Here is a 17,674-nt window from a genome sequence, read left to right as displayed (position 1 = left end):
TATTATCCCACATCCCAAGTAGAATAAAGTAATCCTAGAATTATAATCCCGAAATAATTTAATCTGCGTGTCACACGACCCCAAGTGTCAAATGCAAGTGCAGTAATGTAGGCAGCTCAAGCATAATGCACAACTTAAATACGTTGATCGTAATCAATGGCATATCTCTCCTGAAAAGAGAATTTTAGTATGGGTAACTACGAATGAGTAGGAGCCTTTCTCTTTACAAAATGCTTTTATATTGTCATCATGTCAGTAGGTGAGTCAAGCAAATTTTGAGATTGATATATTGGAAATATCAAAGCAATAACTTAGACGATATTTTATGTGAGATCATTGTTTCCCACTTTCCTTACCTTGTTATTGAGCTACAGTCAGCGAAACTTATAAAGTGAAATTTAAAGTCAAAGGAACAGCTTTTTTATTTATTTTGATAATGGCAATTAATGTTACTAGATCTTTCTATTTCATCATTTATTTCACAATAGTAAAAATCTTGATTGCAGCTTTAATGGTAATCTCTGAAAATTCAAAAAATTTGGTTGTTAAAGTTATATGGTTCTAAGACCTGGTAGAATTCAAGTAGCTAAATTACAACCCCAACAATTTATAGCATATTGAGATTTCAATAGCGCGTTTGAGACTGCTAGTATATTGTCTCGCTTTAATAAAATGATCGTAACTTTTTGTAGAAAATTAAAATGATGAACCATTTGATGAACTATTATAACTTGACTTCAATGACTGTAATTCTTATTTAGAAATTACGGTCAAATTCTTTTGAAGTCTTAAGTTATAGTATATTTTTAAAGTCAGAGACATGTTTCACTTGTATGAATCTCTTATCCTTTACTTCGTTTCCAATATTTCTTATTTATAAGCACTTATTCAACCCTAAAAACTTAAAATAAATATTACCACATGATTTATTAACATGATGTGAGTTCAAAAGGTAAGGTCAAGAAAGACGATGTGACAAGCATACCATCTACCAAACACACTATTAATTCTTCTATTACTAGTGGTATTATTTTATAAAGAAAATTTTGAAAGGAGGGAATCAAATGAGGCGGATCTAGGATTTGAACTATATGAATTCAACCTTTAAAATTTATAGTATTGAACATATTATATTTTAAAAGTTATGGGTAATTCATAACTTCATATCTACTAGTTTTTGTAGTTTTGGTGAATTTTACCTATAAATTTATATTCCGTGTCGAAAGTACTGCATTCAGTTGAACCCGACAATCCTACTATGCATCCACAGACTAGACGAAAAAGGGTCAAATACTCAGATCGAGTAGGTGTTCTGTGTTCTACAACTGACTAAGTATTAATTTGATCCTTCATTTTTCATAGCACTTTAGAGGCAAATAGAACCTCAATTGTTAAAATAGTTTTCAAATACAAAAAATATTTATTTTGTTGCAATAAACTTAAAAAATATATTGCATAAATTGAGATAGATGGAATATTGTTTATCTCTATCGGTCTTCACATTGACATGGCTATAGCCTATATACCTGATGCGACTCATGATCCTGAAAAGATAATTCCGAATAATTGGCAGCAATAATTCATAAAGAAAAAATGGAAATGACAAGGCAAAGAAACATATTTTCCTTTCTGTACTTTATTTATTTATTTATTTATTTATAGAGAGAGAAAGCAGCAACTGATAGGAAACTTCCCGTCTGTAATAAGCTGTCTTTGCCATCATAATGGCAACCTATTTTCTTTTTTCTCTCTCTCACACAATTTATTTCATAAATATAAGTATTATTTGAAGTGTCAATTAACCTTTTTATATAATTATGATTTTTGAAATTCTTTTTACTTAGGTTTAAGAAATGAATAATTGTAACTCATCCGACTACTTGTGTAAATATGTAAATTTTACTTTAAAAATTAAAGAATCAGACTTTGACTTCGCACAAAAGTTTACATGATTGAGCTCTTGTTTTTAAAATTAAACAATTGCAAAATTTACATGAAGACAACCTTACTATAGTAAGATTTTCATACCAATTTTAGTGACGATATTTTATCGAGCAAGAAATTTAAGAAAGAAAACAAGTTAGGCCCCGTTTGTCCATAATTTTATTTTCTTCAAAAATGTATTTGTCCATGAAATTTTATAATTTTTTAGAATTCTTTTTGAAAATGTGAGAAAAACTTTTTTCCCAACTCACAAAACTGTAACATTTTTTCAAGTGAAATGCATGTCCAAACATAATTTAAATTTCAAATACTTTTTTCAACTAAACTTCAAATACTTTTTTTTCTTAAAAAATTGTAACTTTTATGTCCAAACGCCTACTTAAAAGTCATGATCTAAAACAAAACATTATGTGACATTGTAAATCAGAAAGTTTAAAGTTAAATTATTTATAAATAAAAAATATTATATTATTCTTTAAAAAGACATATATATATATATATATATATATATATATATATATATATATATATATATAACATAATTTGGGTAGGAGGTAACTTTTTTGAAGTTTCAATTATTAGAGATATACACTATAGACATCATTATACATGCTTAACACTGTAAAGTCTGATTTATATAATATGGTGTAGCAGTATATAAAAATGGTTTTAATCATTCCCAAGATTAGTAAACAAATAGGGTAATGGGCAGGAGGAGGATAGGGTTCACACTTGACAGTCTTGTTTGGCAGCTATGAAGTCGGCTGATTTGGCTCTCGTTACAACTTGAGTTAGTTAATTACTCCATTTTTGCATATAAATACAGCACATATCAGCAATCATTCCCATAACAAACCAAACAGAGCTTCAAGCAAAATTAGAAGGCACAGGCTCTTCTTTTCTTCTCTCATTCAACTAAATTGAGGTACTTTATCATTCATTTCCAAAACTAGCATTTTGTTCTCTCAACGCTAGTTTTGTTTAATTACTCCTTTTAGTTCATTTGAAATATTTCTCAGAATTTATCCACCTCCTCAAAAGTCTTGTACTTCAGAGTCAAAATATCCAGATAAATTAAAACGAATGGAGTATATATAGTGCTGAACTCCAATATATCTGCTTGCCGTACCCAATGACAATCAATTGTGCCATCACAGTTTCACTTTAAGTTTGACTAATTAAAATCACTTGTTTCTGCTGCTTTAATTTGTACATATAAGAATCGTAGATAAGCTAGGTTTTCATTTTATGAGTTTTATCACATAAGTATAAATTTTGACATTGTTTTAATCTGTGTTAAGGGTGCAAGTTGATTAATTTCGTTACTGTACGCTGACATTGATGTATTTTCCATCGTATACTATTTCAGGAAAGACGAAAAATCAAGAAATGGCAAAGAAGGCATCGATCAATATGGAAATAGGGAATGATGGCGTGGCTGTTATCACTATTCTTAATCCACCAGTCAATGCCTTAACTCTCTCAGGTTCCTTTTTCTTCTTCTTGATTTTGAATTAAAAATTTCACATTCCATAATCTTTACAATCTCCAACTTAACAAAAAAATCTCTTTTTCTTTTTATATTTATCACTATATTATTCCCAACTTCCTAAAGTAAAAATCTACTCCATTTTCTTCCCAGTTCTGAATGTTGTTGAATTCCTTCTCCAAGTGGCCCACTCTTTGAAAGTACTTCCTATTATAGAAAGTGTTAGTAAATGTTATTAATACTCTTTATTATCAATAATAGCAATTGAGGAGTTGAAGAGATGCTATCAAGAGGCAATTGATAGCGACAGTGTAAAGGCCATTGTTCTTTCTGGTAAGTTTTGTTCCGATTACTTTTCTGGGAATTAATTACACGCGCCTGTTTATAATCTATGTGTATTGACCTCTTATTAGTTTTAATTGTAAAAGTGGGAAGTCTTAGGAGGTGATTTGGACATAGATTTGATTGAAACTGAAAAAATTGAATTTTTGAAGTTGTGTTGAGACCTTCATTTTACTTGGAAAAAAAAGTTGAAATTTTGTGGTTGGAAGAAAAAATTTTACCCAAAAACTTGCCCAAACTAGTTTTTGAAACTTGAAAAATTTTCTTTAATTATTTTTTTTAAAACTAATCAAATTCCATGAACAAACAATGTTTTCAATTTTTTCTTTTAAAAAAGTAAGAAAAATCTATGTCCAAACGGGAGTTTAAACTACTTTTCCAGCTAGAGGTAACAAATGAATGGGTCAAACCAATAAACATGTGATGATCGATTTGAAGTTTGTTTGGATAAAAGTGAGTTAGATTAAGACGATAGGTCATAATCTAATCTGCTCAACATGATCCAACCTCCCCTTTTATTTTGCTTTTGAAGAGAAAATTGTGAATTCTAATACATTTTTCTTGAATTGTTAGCTTTAAGATATTCCAAATTTATGTAATTCTCAATCTTCAAGTTTAATTTTATATGTTTGGATTTGAGTTTGAATTTTGACCCAGCAGTTTACCCAGTTTTGAACCCGTCTTTTAACCTAATAATTGGATGGAAAATAAAATTCAACTTTAAACAAATGGGTCATGATCCAACCTGTTTAAACTTGGGTAGATTGGACAGGTTATTAAAAGACAGGTTGATATTGCCACCTCTACTTTCAAAGTTAATTTTTTTTTTTTAATCAAATATGCTGATATATACAAATAATGTAATGAACAATCTCTGTCACACATTATTTACATCTTTTAGCTTTCCAATAGTCAAAGTGGTCCCTTAGGGGAGCTCCAGTAAAAAAAGAAAGAAAGAAAGAGTCTAATATAGTGAACTTTAACTATTGGCGTGATATTTTTACATATAAAGACGAAAATCACAATTTAGTATCCTTTTTATAATCTTTGACTCTGAGTATCTATAAATATCTTAAAAATATGATTCTGTAGTCTGATTTAAATCGGGAAATTGTCTAAAGCGTTAATATCAATAAGTAAAAGTGTCAAACAAATTATTATAAAGGAGCAATAGATGTATATGCTAATGCAACCAAATTTGTTCATCGTAGCATGTACTGCTATTTATGACCTACTAATGTGTGATGTATATAACCTAACCTAATGCAAACATTAGTGTCTGCTTTCACGACTCGAACCCTGACCTATTGGTCACATGAACACAACTTTACCGTTGCTATAAGACTCCCCATACTTGAAATGGCTTTGTGCTTTACTAAACCTTTAATTTGAAATATTTGTTGTGACGTCGTCCTTTTATGCTGATAGGTGCTGATGGTAGATTTTGTGGAGGTTTGGACATCAGTGTTGTGGAGAATGTTCATAAGCATGGTAATTTTTTATTTTTTTCAGTTATCACTTATTTCTGATCAGTTAATTTCCCCTTGTTATCTGACCAGCTTTTTCCTTTAAAATTTCCAGGAGATATATCACTTCTACCTGATGCATCAATTGGACTCGTGGTTAACAAAATGGAAAGTATGTTTATAACATCTTATGTTCTTTGCCAAGAATTTCTGTGTTCTAAAGTAGTTTGCGGTTGATATGTAGTTTGATTATCTAATCACAACTTTGTCTGGTGGTCATATATAGATGGGAAGAAGCCTTCTGTTGCTGCAATTCAAGGATTTGCCCTTGGTGGTGGCTTGGAGTTGGCTATGGTTTGTTCTCTCTGCTCAAGTTTTTTCATTTGATTTCCTTATTTCTCTGCATGTAGTTCTGTCAATTAATTGATTTTCTCAATTTAAATTATGTAGGGGTGCAGTGCTCGAATTGCCACAGCAAAAGCTGATCTTGGTTTACCTGAGCTAAAGCTTGGAGTTATTCCTGGATGTGGAGGTACACTGCTCTTATGTTTAAGATCTGATGCCTTTTTCATTTAAAGCAACTCTATACTGAAAAACTCGGACATGTGTTATAAGGTACTCAAAGGCTGCCAAGATTAGTCGGGGCCTCAAAGGCTGTTGAAATGTTGATGGTAAGTGTCATTCTTGAAATATACACTATGAAACTATTAGTGTTTCTGAATTAGATGGTAGCTTAAAGAGGCTGAACCTTTGTCTAAATATTGAACAGTCATCCAAGACCATAACTTCTGAAGAGGGAAAGGAGTTGGGTCTTATTGATGCCATTGTCTCTTCCGAGGAGCTCTTGGCAGTTGCTCGGTGCTGGGCACTCGACATCGTTGAAGGGCGCCAGCCACATTGCAATTCTCTTGAAAAGACAGATAAACTTGGACCTAAGGATGAATCGCTCGAGATACTGAAAAGTGCTAGACAACGGTATAGAGCGCCTCACTACAGCGCCTGTCTTGATGTGATTGAAGAAGGCATCATATCTGGAGGATATTCTGGTGTTCTTAAGGTGAACAATCCTATTACACAAAACTGCATTTATATAGTTTGCTTTTGTGATGTATTACTAGAGATTGATGATTTCAATGATGTGCTCCCAAAATCTTTGTTTGGTTTCTGCTTATAATCTATGCGCGACTGATTGTAGGAGGATAAAGTATTTAAAGAGCTGGTGCTGTCAAATACTGCAAAAGGTCTTCTTCACATATTTCTCGCTGAACGTGCAACATCAAAGGTCAGCTTGCGATATTAGGCCATAGATTCTGTTTCTTTCATTGTTTAATTAAGACGGTACAAAAAACTGGAACTGTTTCTATACCTGGATTTTATTTGGTACATTTTATGCATGAAAAAGCATATATAGATTTCTTCATGCCTGGTAGAGTTCTGTACTAGCGGTCATGCTTAATAATCGTACTCTGTGTAAGAGAATCTTGATATCTTATGTATTTTTAGGCCAACTTTGAGGGCTTAAACGTAGTCTAACAATGCTGTAATACAATTTACAGGTACCAGGTGTTACTGATATTGGGCTTAAGCCGCGGAGAATCGAAAAAGTTGCCGTTGTTGGTGGCGGTTTAATGGGATCTGGCATTGCTACAGCTCTCATTTTGAGCAACATGAATGTCGTACTTAAAGAAATTAACCATGAATATCTATTGAAAGCTGTGAAATCAGTAGAAGGTTAGTACAACTTCTTGAATCTGTGAATAAGGAGGCAAGTAAAGATAGTAGTAAGACAGAAAAGCAATATTTGGATGTCACAACATATTTCTGATATATTGCTTATGCTAATTGTGTTTCAGCAAATCTACAAGGCCTAATAACAAGAGGACAGCTGAATCAGGATAAGATGAAAAGGACTTTGTCCCTTCTTAAAGGCACTTTAGACTATGAGGATCTAAAAGATGTTGACATGGTCATTGAGGTAATCATTTGACCACTTCTTCCTCTTAGTTTTCATGCTATTCTCTTGCCTTGTATTTCCATACAATTTATGTCTAAGAAAGCTTAGTAACATCCTTTGTCCATGGTTTTTCCATACTTCAACTCTGATGTCGTTAAATCCCTAACTTTCATTATTTTAGAACATCCTTGTAGATGATGCATATTATACATATTTCCATTATTTCTGATGAAATTTACGTCTCTCAGGCTGTTAATGAGGTAGTGTCGCTGAAACAATCAATATTTGAAGATATTGAAAAAGTTTGTTCTTCAGACTGCATTTTTGCATCGAACACATCCACAATTAGTCTTGATGTTATTGGGGAAAGAACAAGTAGTCAAGATCGCATTTTGGGGATACATTTATTCAGGTGAGGTTCAATTCTCTACCAGATTTTTTGCCCGAATTTTTACACTGGGTTGTGAAGAGAATGAACTTTGCTATGTATGTTGATCCGTTTTATCACAAATAATATTTATTTTATAAGAGCATATCAACGTGAAGACAGGAAAATAGATTTTAGAGGAATGTTGTGCAGGATCCTAAAAAAAGGTCTGATCAGCGTGCGTATCTGAAAGTTTTTATCACGAACGTATATGTTTCACGAGCATATTAATTTGAAACCAGAAAATTACTTACAACTTGATCAGAATGTTTCTTGCTTAACATTTTGCTAAAACTAGAAAAGGAAAGACAGCCTGGAAGTTGTCATCTATCTAAGTCTGCTCTTCTTCTACAACTCATAGTCCTATTTTTTCATAATGTGCACTACACCTGCTTAATATTTCTATACTCCCCTACTAAAGAAAGCATATTCCCCAACTCATGATATATTTGTCTTCTCACTTGAGCAAGGCGAAAACAGTTTTGATGGTTTGGAGAGTATATTCTATTACTGTTTCATGACTTATTCTATTCCTTAATTCTAATTTTCCTGGTTTTCATTTTTCTTTCTTTTTCTGGGTGAAGTCCTGCTCATGTGATGACTCTGGTGGAAATCGTGAGGACCGAAAATACTTCTCCACAAGTAATTGTTGATGTTATAAGATTCACCAAGATTATGAAAAAAGTCCCCATCGTAGTGAAAAATTGTACTGGTTTTGCTGTCAACCGGAGCTTCTTCCCTTATATGCAAGGACCAGACCTGTTGGCAAACTTAGGTGTTGATATCTTCAGAATTGACCGCGTGATCACTGAGTTTGGCATGCGGCTTGGCCCTTTCCAGTAAGTTTTTTCTCTAGAGTGAAACTTGTTCATCTCAGCATGTGAAGATACGAACATACACAGTATCACTGCACAAACACTTGCGTGCGCTATTGAGCGAATACATTCTTGCGTTCAATTTTTATCAATAATTAGTGTTATCAGTAACTTGCGTTCAATTTCTATCACTGAGTCTGTGCCTCAACTAGAATTCATTAGCGCCATGTTTTATGCTTGCACAAACACTTTAACTGTTCATCCGCATTTGCTTTTATTTACACCAAAATCGTTTTCTGCGTATTTAAACCAAGTTTGTTCATATTAACATTTCGGTACATTATGATATGCAGGCTTCAGGATCTTTCTGGTTATGGTATATTTTTGGCTGGTGTAAAAGAGTTTGTTGCTGCTTTTCCAGACCGTGCTTTTCAGTCACCCTTGGTTCAACTGATGGTAGAAAATGGGAGGGAAGGTACTGAAGACACTTGTATTTTCCACTTAACTTTTGGCCTGAAAATATTTTTTTTAAAAGGAAACAAAATGTAAAAAGAAGTTAAATGATCTTTACAAGAAGAATAACAGTAGTAAAGTTCCAACAGTCTGCTACTCAGTATGTTGGTTCAATTTCACTGATTTGTCACTCAAAGTGGTCTGGTTTTCTAAGTGAATATATACTTACATCATAGGTAAGAAGAATGGAAAAGGATATTATACATACAAAAAGGGAAGCAAGCCAGAAGCTGATCACTCTGTGATTCAAGTTATTGAGGAGTCTATGCGATATACTAATATTGCTCCTGGTGGAAAGGTTTGTTGCAGTTGAATCCTTCTTGTAATCTGAATTCTTGCGTTTTATTGTTAAAACTAAAGCAAACATTCTCGTCTAACTACAGCCAATGCTATATTGTGCATGTTTGATTGATATAAGGCTTAACGTGATTTTGTTGGCAGCCAATAGCTGTGACCGATGAAGAAATTCTTGAAATGATATTCTTTCCTGTGGTGAATGAGGCTTGTCGAGTTATTGAGGAAGGAATAGTTGTCCGAGCATCTGATATTGATATTGCATCTGTCCATGGGTTTAAATTTCCCTCAGAAACGTAAGTAGCAACAGTTTCTTCAATTGTTATTGCCTATCTCTGAACTCGATCGAATTCATTACTTGTAAGATCTGCTAACATACAAATTAATCACTATGTTTTGTGCAGTGGAGGTGTCATGTTTTGGGCTGATACAATTGGATCTGAATACATATACTCAAAGCTAAAAACTTGGCATGAGGCATATGGTGATTTCTATAAGCCATCAACATTTTTGGAGCAGAGAGCTGCAAAAGGTTTGCCTTTGGTAAGGACTAACCATTCTTAGCTCTTTCTTTATCCTTCATCTCATTTGTTAAGTGCATTTCTTGACCTTCTTGATGATGCACATCGTAGGGAGGATCGTGTTGACCTATCATATCATATCATATCATATCCATGCACAAGAAGCAGTAATGCAAGCATGCTGAATTTGAGCGAGGAAATAAGGCAGGAAAGTTTGTTAATTACAATTAGTTAGATTCCATTAATTACAATAAGTTAGTCTTTAAATTTCCTATTTGATGGTAGTTGTAACTTTGGCTCTACAAACCAGTGTAATCATCTGAGAAAGAGTGAATGAAATGTCCAAGAACTTTGGCTCTCTGTGTTCGAAGTATTATTCCCTTTTAATTTTGGTTGTATTTTTCTTAAGGTTTATATTGTGAATTTGTTGATTCACAACATTTATTATCAATGAGTCGTTCAATCTAAGCTAGTATTGCTCAGTAATGGCAGAAAATCTAAAACTGAAGATGATGGATGATAAGAGAGAGTTGAGGGAAGAGGAAAATCAAAGAGAACTTTCTACATGCATTAGTTATTATATGAAAGAAATAAAAGGATATGACCAACATAGTAGGGGTGGGCGTTCAGGCAGTTTGGATTGGGTATGGAAATTTCGGTTTGGATTTTCGATTTTCGGATTGAAGAAATGACAATCCAAATCCAATCCAAATAAGCTCGGATTGGATCGGATTTTTTAAGTTCGGTTTCAGATTAATCGGTTTGGATATTTTGGATTTTCGATTTTGAGCTTATAAGTTTAGATGTTTCTTCTTTTTACAAAAGTGAATATCCTAATGAAGTATCCATGTCAAATTGTTTGAAAAGTTCCTCATTTTCACCACAATCATCCAAATAAAATATTCAAGTAATGAAATTATTATCAAGGAAATGCAACAGAGACACTAATACGGGCGATAGGAAGTAGCAATAATAAAACCATGTCCAAATAGAAAGTATTCTGATTGTAACTTAGTAATTAGATATATGAGATAATATCTAATGGGTAGAGTATTGAACGTATTACTATTGACATATGGATAATGGACCAAATGTAAAGTATAAAAATTTCAGATTTCGGATATCCAAAAATCCTAAGTACCAAATCCAATATTCAAAATTTTTAAAAATTAAATCCAAAATCCAATCCATAATCAGAAAATCCAAACCAAAAATCCAAAAAACTCGAATTTCGATTTGAATTTCGGGTTTGCCCAAACTTATGCCTACCTTTGTTCAACAGAGTGTTAATGGTGTACAAGTGATAAAGAACAATTTGGTTCGTAGACACTTCTTTTCCTTAAATTCACCACTATTCTGGAGCATATTGTCCAACTTCGGCCAAAAATCAAACTCCCCCTCGTCCCCTCCAAGTGACATTTCAGTGAAAAACATACTTGTCGTAATATGAGAAATGGAAGACCAAGATTATTAATAATACTAATAGCAATCTTTAAAAGTTATCCTTCAACATAATTATAGACAAGAATGTCTTAAGACTCTTGATTCAAGCACTGGTATATTATACTTCAAGAAATCTGTCAAACCAGTCACTCGCTTCTTTTACCATCAATGGCGTCATTTGATGCCCAATTCCAGGTTGCGCTATCAGCTGAAATTTATTAAAACACGCATTTCAGAACCAAAGAAGATCGATCACCCAAAAAAGAAAAAAAGGTATTAACATGAAGGACTTGCTCTTTTAGCAATGCTTTTTTTTTTTCGGTTCAAAAGATAACTTTTTATATTATATTAAGGGGATGAGTACAGGGAGCATGTAAACACGAAGATTACTGGGTGGGGTTCAGGGTAACTAAAGCTACTCTTTTAGCAATGCTAGTTTCAAGAAATTGATATTTACTTGCACCAGAAAATCAAAATCCAAGAACTAAAAGTCCAGTTGGTCTTAGGAGATTAACTAATTCGGACAAAATTCTACAGTGAAGAACATTTCAGTGGCTCGAAGTAAAGAGTCTGAAGAGCCCGAAAGAAGTAGTTGGATTATCCCAATTCCAAATGAAGTGAATGGAAAAGGGAAAACAACTAAAAGGTGTTGAAACTGGCCAACCAGAACGGCTTCTGGAATTTTGAGGCCATCTAGTGGGCAACGAGGATCATCTTCCACTATAATATACATGGGCGTGGTGCAATAATTGGAACTGTGTATGGTGAATCGAATTGAGAGGCCAAACCCGGGGCAATCCTGATGAGATACACTACTAAACATCAGATAGTTCCATGAAATATAACCCGCTTCTAATACTGGACTATAGATTTTAACAATGTATGATATTCAACTTATAAACAAAATCGACAAGAAGCATCACAGTATGATGTTTTAGACTATAAACACAGTCTTCTTCGCAAGTCTTTCAACAGTCTTCTCCCACGATGGTAGTTTAGTAACCCAAGAAAAGGGTGATTGTCCTGCTAGCATAACCGGGACATGGTGGGGAGAGAAGTGAAGATGGACTCAAACAAGGCATGAAGGATGGATCATGACATATTCCTACATAGATTTGGAAAGATTCAACGTCTGAACCCATAAGATTATGCTGGTTTTCCGCTCTAATCACTACAAATTAACGAACATTTCATCTCAACACTAGTCTAAGGCAAGAGGCCCCGGATGCCAAGCCTTGATTATATATCAACTGAAGCAACATCATTCAATCTTGGGACTAGAAAGCAAAAATGAATTTGAGGGGATCTCTAAATTGTGGTCAACTGGGTCTCACTTAAATCTCTGTAACAATGAACAAGGAAAGCAATGATGAATCCGAGAGGATTTCTAATGGTGGTCAAATGGGTTTCACTCAAATCTCTGCAACAATGAGCAATGAATGATTGTCATCTCTGACTAATTTTTTGGTCAGAATATCCACAGTAATGTATGTTTTTCATACTCCGGTAGAAATAAGGGAAGGGTCAATTCAGTTCTCCATCGGTACACAACTCTCTGAGCTGGAATATCATTTTGAGATCTTCGTAGCTCATATCACTGGAGGAAACTTTGCACGGGGTTCTATTACTATTAAGGGTGGCTCCGCAATTTCTCATGGGCACAGGCATCTCAATACTAAAATTGGTGATAATAATAATCAAATAATTGATAAAATTGAGAAAAAAAGACCTTTTATATCTTACAATTCATCAAATCCAGAATAGTCCGAGCTATATGGCGGATCTCAGTTTTTTCTGCCTAATCTAGAACTGCTTAGCCCCCCATGTTGCTTCTTGTTTTAGCAATTCTTTCTCTTACTGAATCTGCTACTAAAATAGTTATGAATATTTATGATGCTGTCAGAAAGTTTTTCTATTTTAAACTTTTGACAGAGATGATTTAACTGTACAACGCTGCAACCACTGCATATAGCTCAGGTTTGCTCCAATAAAACTTCCTTCACCTATCTAGAATGCCACATACCGCCACCCTCCCCCCAAATTTTAGTGTATCACAATATATAGCAAAGGGTCCATCGAACCTCCCATCACATGAATGCCAATTCTTAAATAATCTTGAGGAGCGGGAAGACCATAGTATTTGAATTGCTCACTATGCATGAATGAAAATAGAAATTACACACGATAGTCATAAACCTGACCTTCTGAACTACTTGTTTATCAATTGTACTCTTGTCTAAATTGGCAAGTGCTTCTGAAAACAAAACAAGCGAAACAGCTAAGCTAAGAACCATATATGCAGCATTAAAGTAGCTGGTAACAAACTAGTGAGAGAGATGTGATAGGAACCATATAGACAGCAGTAAAGTAGCTGATCCAACTAATAAGGTTCTTGGAGTCTGTGTTCACCTTCAAAGACAGCCTAGATACTGTTAACTCTTGCTTGCCACTTATCATGCTCAATGGCCCATCGAAAACCCTACAACCTCGTTTCAATTTCTCATCATAATCTCCTATCAATTAAACTCTATCGTTGATCCTATTATACTTAACAAGAGGTACCTGAACACCAATTATGGGGACAACCACAGAATATATAGCGAGTGTCAACAAATGCAGCAAACCAAGCATGCATACCTGCAAGGCAGAATGTATTTGAACTTGATGTTTATACTGTTATGTAAAGCTCCTAATTTACTTGTCAAACCTCCAAGAGATTCGCCAGTGATACCTATCTTTGATGGGCCAACATCTTCCCTCTCAGTAAGATAATCTGCCAGTTTTATCAAGTCCTAAACCTTCAAAACTCAGCAAAAGATATGCTCAGAGCTCCAAATCAACTAATAATCATGCGGTTCGAGAATAATAACCAAATTTCACCAAGATTTCTCAAATGGTAGAATCAGGTTAGTTTTTTCAATAATTACCGTATCAAATATGACACTAGGGCCTGTACTACAGAAAGAAGAAATTAGCAAGATCAAGTCAACTACGTACAGTGGTATTCAAGCACAATTGGTTAGACTCTTTCTCATTATAAAACCACAGGTAAGAGAGTATTCTTATTATGAAGCCAATGGTGAGAGAAAATATCTCCTGCGTTTAGCTTACTCCCAATTGTCTATGTTCAGACCTTTCCTGGGATAAAGTTCATAAACAAGAAACTACATCATCAAACAACCAAAGGCCAAGGGGTTACATCAATTCACCAAATCCATAACATGGTCTATAACCACATATCACAAATTTTGGACAGCCCACTGTTGCATAAGCAGCCCGAGAGGAAAGTTCTTTTCTGTATAAGCTAATTGAATATACACTTAAGCAAAGAGCAAAATACTGACATCTCGATATATAGGTTGTCATGCTGGTTGCACGTTCTCCATGGTATCGAGAATCAATTGCAACAGCCATATATCCCCTTGAAGCATATCCCTAAAAGAAAGTAATATCCTTGATACTCCGTCGTAGTGAGAACTCAAGAATTTTCAAGAAAACGACAAATGTCACCTCAAGCAATGGCCTCAACCACTCTTTGCATTTGTTTGTACTATGCAGGAAAACAATAGTAGGTCTCCTCTTCTTTTCGCTTTCTTTCATGCTCAATACCAATACAGGCCTTCCTGGAAACAGCAAGAGAGTTCAAGCATGAAATTAATTGCTACAGACATGGAGAATATGTCCTTTCATATTGGACCATTCCTGTGAAGTGATTCCTCATAACTGAAAGAACTACACCTGGTCAAACCAATTTCATTAGACTTCCTATACTTGACTAGAGATTTTATCGTCATTTTTTGATTTTTTTTTAATCATTGAAACATTGATTTAAGACCATTTAATCCACGTCAGAGTTTCTTTTCTACTTTCTCAAACACTATAAATGTATTACACGGTGATACTAGTAATGGTTTACCTAAAAGAAGAATACTAATTCTTCATTTTCTTTAATCCCTACAGAAAAAATGGTAAAACTCCTATAAAGACGACCGATAAAATGTACTGTTTGTTTTTAAAAATGTGACAAAAAAGAGATCTACCAAAGCATTTTTTTGTTGTATATTTAGGGTTTTGCTGTCGTGGGGGAAGGGGAACTAACTACTAGACAAGGGAAAAAATAGAAAGAAGAAACAAAAAATGTAGCTGTCAAACACAGCTACCTAATTTAATATTTCATAGTGATTATTACAAAAATAACCGCATCTCAGAAGTCAGAGGAAACTGGCAATTATGATCTTAAATGCTTATTCGGCTACTCAGGAAGTACATTGTCTAATAATGGAATCTGGTTATATAGTAATTAGTAGATTAATCAACGAAATTAAAATTTTAAAATCCTATCACCTCGGTGGTCAAGTAAAAATTTTCAACTTGAAGCAGTTCCTTGAAATTGGGCACATCTTCCGTTGGGCATGACGCCATTGCCTGTATTATTAGATAATTTGAAAAAATGAAGTCTCCACAGTAGATAATTAGCAATACAAAGAAACTGAAGCAGTTTTGTACCTCACTGAAGTTTTGCTTTGGAGTTTCCTGAAAGAAAGGATCCTTCACAGGTTCTCCAGGTACCACAGATAGTGGAACTGGAAGGAATTAGACCAAGAAAGTACAAGCTTGTTAATTAACATCCAAAACATAAGTTGGCTACAAGAAGGAATTAGACCAGACAATAAAATGTATGTTTCTAGATAAAAAAAAGAAATGAAAAGACAATAATTTAATGAATCTATGAGAGATAGAATTGATGATCTCAAAATGCACTCTTGCTACCAGAGGTCAACTACAGAACTATGATTGTACAAGAGTCTCTATTACCACGGAATTCAGTTTCTGCATACAAACTGATACAGAAGCCCATCATTGGTTGGGGAAATTGGTTTTAAACTCTAAACATGCAGCTAAGATGAACCACCGTTCGCTTTACATAGTTAAGCTTTTTCTTTTCTTTTTTAGTAAGTTATAAACCTCACAAGAAGAAACAAATATCTGACAGCATATGCCAACAAGATTCACAAAAATAAATAAAACAAATGCAAATATACTCTTTTCTCAAGGGACGTACGCAGAATTTTTGGTAAGCGGTGTTGACATTTAAATAGATCAAGTTTAAGAATATCATATTAAAAAGAAAACACAAAAATAATTTGCAGAAATTGCAATCTTGCAGAGGAAGCTAAGTATTTTTTTCAACATTAGCATTTTGAGTTGGCTGAAATAATTCATTCTCAGAAACTAGGAGTTCTGTTTTCAACTAAAGTGACATATATATATCTTTCGTTCATTGGTTTAGCTGTTGTTTTTACAGTTTTAAGAGGTTAAATGTTCAATACTAACCAACTTCTAATACTAGCCAACTTCTTTTGTTTTCAAAAAGTAGCAAAAAGTGGCACAAAACTTAAAGAAACCTATGCAGGATGAGATCCGAACCCTCGATTTTGGGTGAACAACCAAGACGTCTAACCATTGAACCAAGAGGCCTCAACGATTTAATAAAGTCATTTTATTTTTATATAGGTTTGCATTTTGTCATGCATATATATACAAAATGAAATTTTCCAACGAACCGCTTCACGTAAGGTAGATCCGCCCCTGCTTTTCTTGTTTGTTGAGTTTGGATAATAATAATAGCCAATATTAGTAAACAAGGCACCCAACAGCTCCTGTTCCTTTTTCATTATTCCAGCTCCATTCTTTTCTTGTTTTATGCTTCCTATATTTGAAATCCACTAACCAGACTAATCCGGATTCACGTTGGGTAGGCCAATTGAGGCGCTTCCTATCAAGAAGTTACCCGTTAGGGCTCAAACCTGAGACCTTTGGTTGGTTAAGGGCGAAGGGATCCCAACCATCTCACCAAACCTTGGTGGTATTCCAGCTCTGTTCATCCTGCCAACTAAACTACTAATCTCTTCTCATTCTTGACAGTCAATTCTACTTTCTTTATCCTCTCATCCCCCAAAAATGATTAGAACAAAACTTTCCACCACTCTCACAATTTATTTACCCAATGAATCCAAGCTTTTATTTATCTTATAGAATTGTGACGGTCTAATTAGATTCAGATCAGCCTTTTACTAAAAAATAATTAACCAATGACCAGATGGCGTTATATACGCGTATATATGCATATTATATGTATATGAGATATGGAAAAAGGTTATGGCGTTATATACACACCACCACCTGATCAGCTGGTATACGTTGATGATTTTCCCACAGTAGCCGAAATGATATGATGGGATGCCCTCAGAGGCTTAATGATGTTATGAACGCATATACCAATGCATGGTATGACATTTATATGCATATGCATGACATTATAAAAATGAAATGATTCACAAAGCTATGCAGACGTACATGTCGAGTCTTTTACTCCATGTTTCTCTCATGTCTGTTATTTACTGAATTTCATTCCTTACATACTCGGTATATTATTTGTACTGACGTCTCTTTTGCCTGGGGACGC

The 17,674-nt window shown here is 34.2% G+C and overlaps 1 protein-coding gene and 1 long non-coding RNA gene across 5 annotated transcripts; one reads left to right on the top strand and one right to left on the bottom strand.

Annotated features, from left to right (window-relative positions):
- The first annotated feature begins 2,729 nt into the window (after positions 1 to 2,729).
- Positions 2,730 to 10,125, top strand: LOC104098969 (peroxisomal fatty acid beta-oxidation multifunctional protein AIM1-like). Of its 2 annotated transcripts, XM_009605824.4 has the most exons (19): positions 2,730 to 2,869; positions 3,314 to 3,430; positions 3,695 to 3,766; positions 5,204 to 5,266; positions 5,357 to 5,413; positions 5,528 to 5,595; positions 5,692 to 5,773; positions 5,857 to 5,912; positions 6,011 to 6,298; positions 6,437 to 6,523; positions 6,798 to 6,972; positions 7,095 to 7,216; positions 7,444 to 7,607; positions 8,207 to 8,461; positions 8,791 to 8,912; positions 9,127 to 9,248; positions 9,392 to 9,540; positions 9,649 to 9,787; positions 9,877 to 10,125. In XM_009605824.4, the coding sequence occupies exons 2-19, from the start codon at positions 3,334 to 3,336 to the stop codon at positions 9,889 to 9,891; spliced, it is 2,133 nt and encodes a 710-aa protein (XP_009604119.1). In that variant the 5' UTR covers positions 2,730 to 2,869; positions 3,314 to 3,333; the 3' UTR covers positions 9,892 to 10,125. The 2 variants fall into 2 exon arrangements, with proteins under 2 accessions (XP_009604119.1, XP_018627216.1); XM_018771700.3 differs by lacking the exon at positions 9,877 to 10,125 and having other exon boundaries at positions 9,392 to 9,544; positions 9,649 to 9,775.
- Positions 10,126 to 10,958: 833 nt separating this feature from the next.
- LOC104098971 (uncharacterized) lies at positions 10,959 to 16,143 on the bottom strand. 3 transcript variants are annotated; one of them, XR_011410430.1, is made up of 8 exons: positions 15,715 to 16,143; positions 15,553 to 15,633; positions 14,719 to 14,831; positions 13,940 to 14,643; positions 13,771 to 13,845; positions 13,618 to 13,687; positions 13,410 to 13,462; positions 10,959 to 11,416 (listed from the first exon to the last, which is right to left on the bottom strand). It is a non-coding gene; the product is annotated as an uncharacterized lncRNA (long non-coding RNA). The 3 variants fall into 3 exon arrangements; XR_011410429.1 differs by having other exon boundaries at positions 13,618 to 14,643; XR_011410428.1 differs by having other exon boundaries at positions 13,410 to 14,643.
- Positions 16,144 to 17,674: the final 1,531 nt, after the last annotated feature.

Source organism: Nicotiana tomentosiformis, chromosome 8 (assembly GCF_000390325.3).
Source record: "Nicotiana tomentosiformis chromosome 8, ASM39032v3, whole genome shotgun sequence".
Taxonomy (NCBI): Eukaryota; Viridiplantae; Streptophyta; class Magnoliopsida; order Solanales; family Solanaceae; genus Nicotiana; species Nicotiana tomentosiformis.
Note: the sequence above shows the minus strand (reverse complement) of the source record. Positions and strands in the feature narration are given on the sequence as shown.